The sequence below is a fragment of the Humulus lupulus genome, chromosome 8, assembly GCF_963169125.1.
Source record: "Humulus lupulus chromosome 8, drHumLupu1.1, whole genome shotgun sequence".
Taxonomy (NCBI): domain Eukaryota; kingdom Viridiplantae; phylum Streptophyta; class Magnoliopsida; order Rosales; family Cannabaceae; genus Humulus; species Humulus lupulus.
Genome location: NC_084800.1, coordinates 96,639,003 through 96,647,122, shown reverse-complemented (window position 1 = coordinate 96,647,122; position 8,120 = coordinate 96,639,003). Strand labels below are relative to the sequence as shown.

The following is an 8,120-nucleotide window of genomic DNA, read 5'->3' as shown; positions in this document are numbered from 1 at the left end:
AAGTTTCCTCATAGCCCACTCATTCTCTCTGGGTATAACCCCTTGCCATGAGTTGAGCTTTATAAGTTTCAACCTTTCCATCAGCTCCTCGTTTACTCTTGTAGGTCCACTTGCACCCAATGGCCCTAAAGTCACTAGGTTCTTCTACAATATCTCAAACAGAATTAGAGTACAAGGACTCCATTTCCTGTTTCATGGCTTCGAGCCATTATTCTATTTGAAATTATCCATTGTCTGTTTAAAAGACAATGGGTCATCAGCACTTGTGTCTCCAACGACCATGTTGGTTTCACCGTCCAAACCATAGTGAACAGGGTTCCGAGAAACCCTCCCACTACGATAAGGTTCCATGACTGTTTGAACTGGAACAATGGTATTGCCTTCTTCATTCAAAACTAATTGTGTTGGTTGCAGAGGAAGAGTGGGAATGCCAACATCAACTTGCATTGATGATGATGGAACATTGGTAGAAATCAAATCTGAAAACATTTCCTCTAATACTACTTTGCTCTGAGGTTTTAAGTTTTGTACATAATCATTTTCTAGAAAAGTAGCATTTATGGAATCAAACACTTTCTCATCTATAGAACTATAGAAAAGACCACCATGAGAAACTTTAGGATAGCTAAAAAAACATGCAAACTTTAGTTTATGGTACTAGCTTCCTTCCTTTTTCCTCAGGACATGGGCGGGACACCCCCATATTCTGTAATGATGTAAACTAGGTTTACGACCATTCCACCATTCTAAAGGTGTATTGGGAACTGATTTGGATGACACAACTTTTAGGATGTCGTTTGCATTCTCTATCGCGTGTCCCCAGAAAAATGTGGGAAGAGTCGAGTAAATTAGCATAGACTTAACCATTTCTAACAACGTGCGATTTCGACGTTCCGCAACACCATTTTGTTATAGGTGGCTTGGGGAAGTAAGTTGAGATATAACTGCAAGTTCAGTTAAATGATCTTGGAACTACATATCCAAATATTCTCTACCCCTATCAGATCGCAAGATATTTAAATTTTAACCTAATTAGTTTTGAGCCATTGCAAGGAACTCCTTAAAATCCGAAAAAGTTTTTGAATTCCTATGCATTAGGTAAAGGGATAAGTATCAAGAGTAATCGTTAATGGAAGTGACAAAGTCCTCAAAATTACCCTTTGCTTGTACAAGGCCCGAGCGGTTCCTTGGCCTTGTCTCCCTTTGCAGAGAATGGATGCTTGGTCATTTTGCCCTCCAGACAAGACTCACAGATAGGTAATTCACCAATGGTTAGTTCCCTCAAAGGCACGTCTTTTCTAAGTCTTCAAATCCTATCAAAGCTAATACGACTAAGACGTAAGTGTCATAGATATGTCATATTATCGTTATCAATCTTTTGTGGTTTATCGGTCCTATGTTTTGCCACTTTGAATAATTCGTTATTTAGCACGTAGGGTTTGTTTGGTCGCAGAACATAAAGCCTGTTTTCCATACATGCAACACACAATTCACATCCATTGAAAGAAATAAATATAATTAAACTTATAATAGTTACAGCTAAATGTTGTTCATGTAATAAAGAAATTGGAATTAAATTATGACTAAAGTTTTGAATAAAATAAACATTTTCTAAAAACAAAAATTTTGTTCCAAACTTTAGACGAGCTTGTCCTCTGGCCTTGACTTTGACGAACGCTCCATTCCCAACTCTCAAATTTAGTTCGCCATCTTTCCCTTCCTCTCATTGGCTAAGCACCTGTAAAGAAGTGCATACATGGTTAGTGGATCCTGAATCAACAATCCAAACATATTTATCATCTACCAAAACACATTCATCTAAGACATGAAAAACTATCATTACCTTTGTTTCTAGCTGCTAGTTGTTTTGGGCTATCCTTCTTCCAACTCCCTTTCTTGTTGCACTGGAAACATGCACCTTTATCTTTCTTGCCTTTCTTCTTACCCTTTGTAGGCTTCGCAGAACCTTTTAGTTTTTCTACCTTGGCAGATTTAGGGTTGTTGGCCTGCCCACATTTTCTCTTCTTGCCCTTTGGAGCGGAAGCTAGGTTAGCTTTGGCATGGGCACCATTTGTAGAAGTTGTAGTAGTAAAAGCCTTCTTCTCTCCTCCATTTTTTGGTCCACCATTAATCGCTGTGTACAAATAGAGTTTGTTCAACAATTGAGTCATCCCATACTTTAGCTTGTTCAAGTAGTTTGTGGTGAATGTCAGAAAAGTAGGAGCAAGGCTATTCAGGATGAGCCTCACTTGAGTCTCCTCGTCAATGGCTCCTGGAAGTAGTTCGTCATTGTTGACCCTCGAATTGGTCAATGACATGGAGTCAAGTAAAACGATAGAAAATGAGATGAAATCAAGATGAAAAGATAAACGACACAAAATATATATAGTAGTTTGGCCCCAATAAAATGTTAACAACCTACCTCCACTTAGTGTTCTTATTGATGTATACTTCCAAGAACTATGATCAATGAACTAGGGTTCACGAGTTTCACAAGCTTTCAGATGAATACAATTATGGTGGATAAAAACACTCTATTCCTCTCTTAGAATTTCGAAGTTTAAAAGTCCCCTCTCTTGAGCCCTTTGATTCTTATTTATAGGCTTAAGGAGTTCTACCTGGGCCAATGGGCCTTAATTACATTTAATGCCGTCGTATCTAAATAATAATGGAAATTACAATTAATATGTAATTATAAGATTACATATTTGAAGGAAATAGATGAAAAGATACGACCAGACTGGTCGCCCATAAATATGATGTCTGATGAGCCAATGATCTTCTGGTTGATGGTCGAACAAATTATACTCACTTAAACTACCACGTGTATTCCACGTGTAGGCTAATTCTGCCACATCATCAAGCAGTCCTTTTTTGGGTAAACATTTGCCCCCCAAGTTTATTTTACTGCGACCAACATATAATAAACTTAAGCGACCAACCTTCCGTATGACCTGTCACATATGTCAGCACCTTTTCGAAAAAGTGACTAATTATGGTTGTTGCAGTTTCCCAAAAGTGTTTTGACGGCTAACACGATTCCCCACGTTTCGAAAACTCATCCCCCATCATTACCTTTTTAATTGTGCCATGATCAGTATAAATAACCTACTCTTCTCACTTTTTACCTTTTACCACTCTTCTTTTTCTCAAGAACTCAGAAGAAAAAACTCAGAAAACTTTGGTGATCTGTGGTGTGTCTGTCCAGCCGCTTGTATCAAAGCTCGTGACTTCACTTCAATCTTAAATTCAAGTAAGTTTCTTGATCGATTTGTCTCTGTTATACCATGCCACATTCATTTATCTAGTTTTCTGATATTCGGGCTTTGAGTTTTTGAATGTTCTTGAGAAAAACAATTTCGGGGTAATTGTGCTCGTAGGTAGTAACATATTAGGATAGGAGTTTGAATTAGCAAAGACACTAAATAAGGCTTATGAATTGGCTTGGGAAGTAGGAATACTGATTTAGGGCGCAAAATCGAAGTAAAATTTCGATTTTTATGCATTCGGAAAGATTTGGGTTTTTCCCGCCTATTTTGGGAGTCGAAAAGTTTCCTTGAAAAAACTTTTCACTTCTGCTTTTTAATCCATTTTTCCAAACTGTTCGCATGTTTTTAATGTTTACGTTAGAATATTGTTGGTCGTATAAAATCTTATCTTTTATACACGAGCAACGTTATCCCAACGTTTCCACTTCTTCTATTTGTTGGCCGTAGATTATGTTATATTATTTCATATAATATAATATTAGATTAAATAATGTGACAAAATGTGATTTGTCACACCTTGTAACATATTATTGAGAGTCACAAAAATTAGACACATGTGTGTGCCCAAATGTGACATATTTTGGAGTTACAAAATCAGTTACAAATTTGTAACTCTCAAATATTACCCAATAATGTGTATATTACATGTTACCCAATTGAGATTGGATTTCACAAAGCCATGATGAAATATGGCTGTTGGAGACATGTTTTTAACTTCCAATAGGTGTTTTGAGGTTACAAAATCATGTAGGAAAGGATTTGGGATGTTTTGGAACGTTTTGGAAAAATGACTTTTTTGTGCTGAAAAGGGCCTGTGGCTGCGGCCACTGAAAAGTCCTAACCGCGACTAGTGAGGCTGACAACCTATTTGGTTTTTCAGTTTTTTCCAAATTGAACGGTTCCAACATCCCAAATAACTCCCAAATCTCCATTTTAATTCCATAAACAACCAATTAAACATTGGTAACAGCCATGGGGGTTGGTGGAATTTGAAATTCAAAGGGGTATCTCAAACTCTATAAATAGGAGCCTAATGCTCACTTGCAAGACACACAATTTTCCATCCACAAAGCACTTGGCTGGAAAATACACCTTGAGGCTTGATTATTCCAGAAAGCATTTCCAAAAATATGTGAGAGATCCCTTACTTGTTCAAGTTGGTGATCCCCAACCCTCCTCACTTAGGTTCTGTAAGTGAGAGTTTACTATTGTTTTGTTCATACATTTTTTCTCTATTGCTTTTCTTCTTATTTTCATTTTCTATTTACTTGTAACTTTTGTTTAGAGTTGTAATCTTCTTTTCTTTTGTTTCAAACACATTTCCTTTACTTGTAATCTTTTGTTTAGAGTTGTATCTTTCACCATTCTCTTCTTCTCCTTCTTCTTCTTCCTTTCTTTGTTTGTTTGTATTTTCATTTATAGAGTTGTAACACTCTTTTTAATCAATCATCTTGTCCATTATATTTTTTGCATAGAGTTGTAATATTTCTTACCATTTCCATTGAAATAAAATATATTCTCTAATAGATTCTCATCTCCCTTTTTCTGTTCTCAGATTTTCATGCACGATCCTTGGGGAGGTGAGAGGTTGATTGATGATGATCTGCTTGCACTACTGTTCGAGGATCAAGAACAAACGTCACTGCCATTATTAGAAGTCCCATTTTCTCAACACAACCCAACGACCAGACCTCCGCTCAGTCCACCTAACATGGGTCATGTGAAGTATATTGCTCGTAGAAAGAAGAGAACAGCCAACCCTCCTTCTAACCAGCATGCCCCTCGCACCAAAGAGCCTTCTACCAATCCTTAGCCTATAAATAATGTACCTCCCGAGATTCAAACTAAAGCCCGACCTCGTGACGGCCTTAGGCTAGAGGTCGAATGGTATGTTGCGCCTCCTAGCACCATATCTGCTAGGATGGTAACTAACTATCTCAAGACGTATGGTCTTTCTGGGATAACCCTTATCAAACCTTCAACCGGCCAGAGGGCAAACGTGCCTGAGGTCGCCTTCAGGGCCTGGTCGAGGTACCATATCATGGCAGGGGCAATCTTGCCTCTGCACAAATTCTTCCAAGGGGTGGCCAATTATTTTGAGGTCGCCCCCTTCCAAATCACTCCCAACAGATATAGAGTATTATCTGCGCTCTATATCCTTTATAACCATAAGAAGTGGCTTGTACCTACACCACACGAGATCAACTACATGTTCGATCTCAAGTCCAACCCCAACCACAGCAACACGGGGTTCTTCCACTTCTACCACCAAGAGTGTGCTCGTACCTTCCTGAGCGACATCACCTACAAATCCAATGTAGTGAAGTAATTATAGGAGTACTTTCTTACAACGGACCTGGTCACTGATAACTTGGCCTTCACCTGAGGAGGTAAATCTTTTATTTACTGGTCGCTTACTTTCTTCCAGCTTCTTTATACCATCTTTATAAATGTGGTGTTGTTTAGGTCCGTGGTACCGACCAGTACCTACTCCAGAGATGGAGATAAGGGCAACAGCCTTGGCCAGCATGACGAACGTCAAGAAGAGCATCAAAGAGCTGGTAACTGAGAGCAACTTAAGGTTGGTCGGCCTTCTGGAACCTCACCAGGATGTGAGGGAGTCTACAGCAGGGAGTGTTACTGGAAGAGAGATCCCTAAGTAGCATCAAGATGTGTTACAACCTCCGAGAAGGCAGACAACAGGAGTGACCATCAGGGAACCTTCTAGCATCCCACGAGTTGCTGCTGTTCCAACCCAACACAGGAAGGACAAGTAGAAACTTCCAAAATACCCCGAACCCATACTCGAGTCTTCTGATGAGAACGGTACTGACTTCTCACTCTTAGACAATTTTCCCATTCCATGTCATTTATTTGAAATATGTGATCAGTAGTTTAAATTCAGACTTCTTCGAAGCAGAGAGTATAACAGTAGTACCATAAATAATGATCAACCAGTAATAGTAGCTCGGGTATACTACTTAGAATTTTTCTTGCTCATATTTCCTTGCTTTTTTAACTTAATTTATATTTTCTAAGCATTCATTTCTATCCTGCAGTCATGAATTTCGGAGAGGCGTTCAATCTATACAGCAACCCCAAAGCCAAGACTCCTGCGAGTAGGAGGAAAGAAAGCAAGCGGTACCCTGGGGAAAGTAGCAGTGACCCTTCCAAGAAAAGGGCTCGAACTGAGGACCCTCCTACACATGTACCTTCCAAGGAAAGTACTCTTCCTCCAGCTCCCGTCGACCCGACGCCCCCAGATCCTTTCGACCCGATTCCTCCAGCTCTTGTCAACCCAACACCTCCTGATCAGTCAAGAAAAACTCAGGCCGAGGCAGTCCTGAACACAGCCTACAACTCGACCAATGACAAACTGAAGAAGCTATCAAGACATCAGTGCAGTCAAGAAATCTTCAGCAATGTCTCCTCCATGAAGGTTGAGTAGATTCTCAGTCGCTCGCTGAATGAAATACTTAGTGGAAGTTGCTATTTTTTTTTGTTGTGCTTTAGTTGTCTATCTCGCCCTTTTTATTCATACTAACAGCTTTACTTTTTCTCTGATCGCAAGGAGTTTTGACCCTGAGTACCGGTTGGCGTTGCTCGGAGGAGACGTCTGCCAAACATGCTGAAGAGATTAAGGCTGTCAAGGGAAGACTCGCCGAGCAGCTCAAGGCGGTCGAGGATAGACATGCCCAACTGGGTGAGGAACTAAGAGTGGTGGAGGAGAGAAATGCCAAACTGGGCGAGGAGCTGAAGCAACATAAAGAGGCCTTGGCCAAAGTCACTGAGTCCAAAGCGAAGTACAAGGAGGCTTCGGTGATTAATTTCAAAGAGGCCTCCAAAATCCAAGACGAACTAGCTATCAGCAAGAAAGAAACTGCTGAACTGGAGGAGCGAGTCAAATTGCTCGAAGAGACCAACGCTGGTGACTTGGAGAGGTTCAAGGAAACAACGTTGAAGTGCTTTTATATGTATTGGAAAAGCAGTCCTAAGGCCAACTATGATTATTTGCCAGAACATATGAAGTAGGCTGAGCTGGCTAAGTGCGTTTCTCGCCTGAGCGTTCAAATTGCTCAAGGAACATATGAGGCAACAGGTATTGAAGGCATTGACGAGGGTGCTGATACCAAAGTCGACCAACAGCCTCAGCAGGATCCTCCAGCTGCTCCTGCTACTTCATAACTTTATTTATTTTATTTTAATTTGTAACTAGGACACACGAACCACGGCTCGTGATGTCAAGACAATTTTTTGCTGCGTAGGGCAACTTTTAATTTAATTAGCAATTACATCCGAGTAGCAACTGCTCGCAATGTAAAACATTTTACTTTGATATTATAATATTTGCAATTTATTATAACATCTATTCACATGACCGAACTTAGCATAACACTTTTTTTTATTTGACAAAATTTAAACAAAATAATGAAAAATACTCTAAGTACTGTAGTATGCTTTCCCTTATTTTTCTCGTGTGTTTACATATGCCTGTTGATATGCTTTGCTTGCTTAGTACCTTATATGCCCCCCAAGTGATTGAGGAGCTTAAGGTCCTTGGTCACTTGCCAAGACCAGGACCTGTTCGAACATTACTGCTCGTAATAGAGACTTATAAAAATGATAATATAGCAAACCAACACACGTAATGAGAAAATACTTGTAATAAATACAATAATTGGCAAGAATAACTGGTTGTGCACAGTTCCTTTTATTTCTCATAATAAATTGACAACCGTTTCTATATGAGTGATCAAAAAATTGATCTTACACTTATAAGCGACTAGTCATACGACTGACTAACCCTTGTTCATAAACTTGTAAAAAGTGAAATTAATTCAAGCCAGATCT

The 8,120-nt window shown here is 39.4% G+C and overlaps 1 protein-coding gene across 1 annotated transcript; it reads left to right on the top strand.

Annotated features, from left to right (window-relative positions):
• Nucleotides 1–6,330: 6,330 nt before the first annotated feature.
• On the top strand, nt 6,331–7,301 carry LOC133795853 (uncharacterized). The gene is made up of 2 exons (XM_062233307.1): nt 6,331–6,673; nt 6,841–7,301. The coding sequence occupies exons 1-2, from the start codon at nt 6,331–6,333 to the stop codon at nt 7,299–7,301; spliced, it is 804 nt and encodes a 267-aa protein (XP_062089291.1).
• The last annotated feature ends 819 nt before the right edge of the window (nt 7,302–8,120 follow it).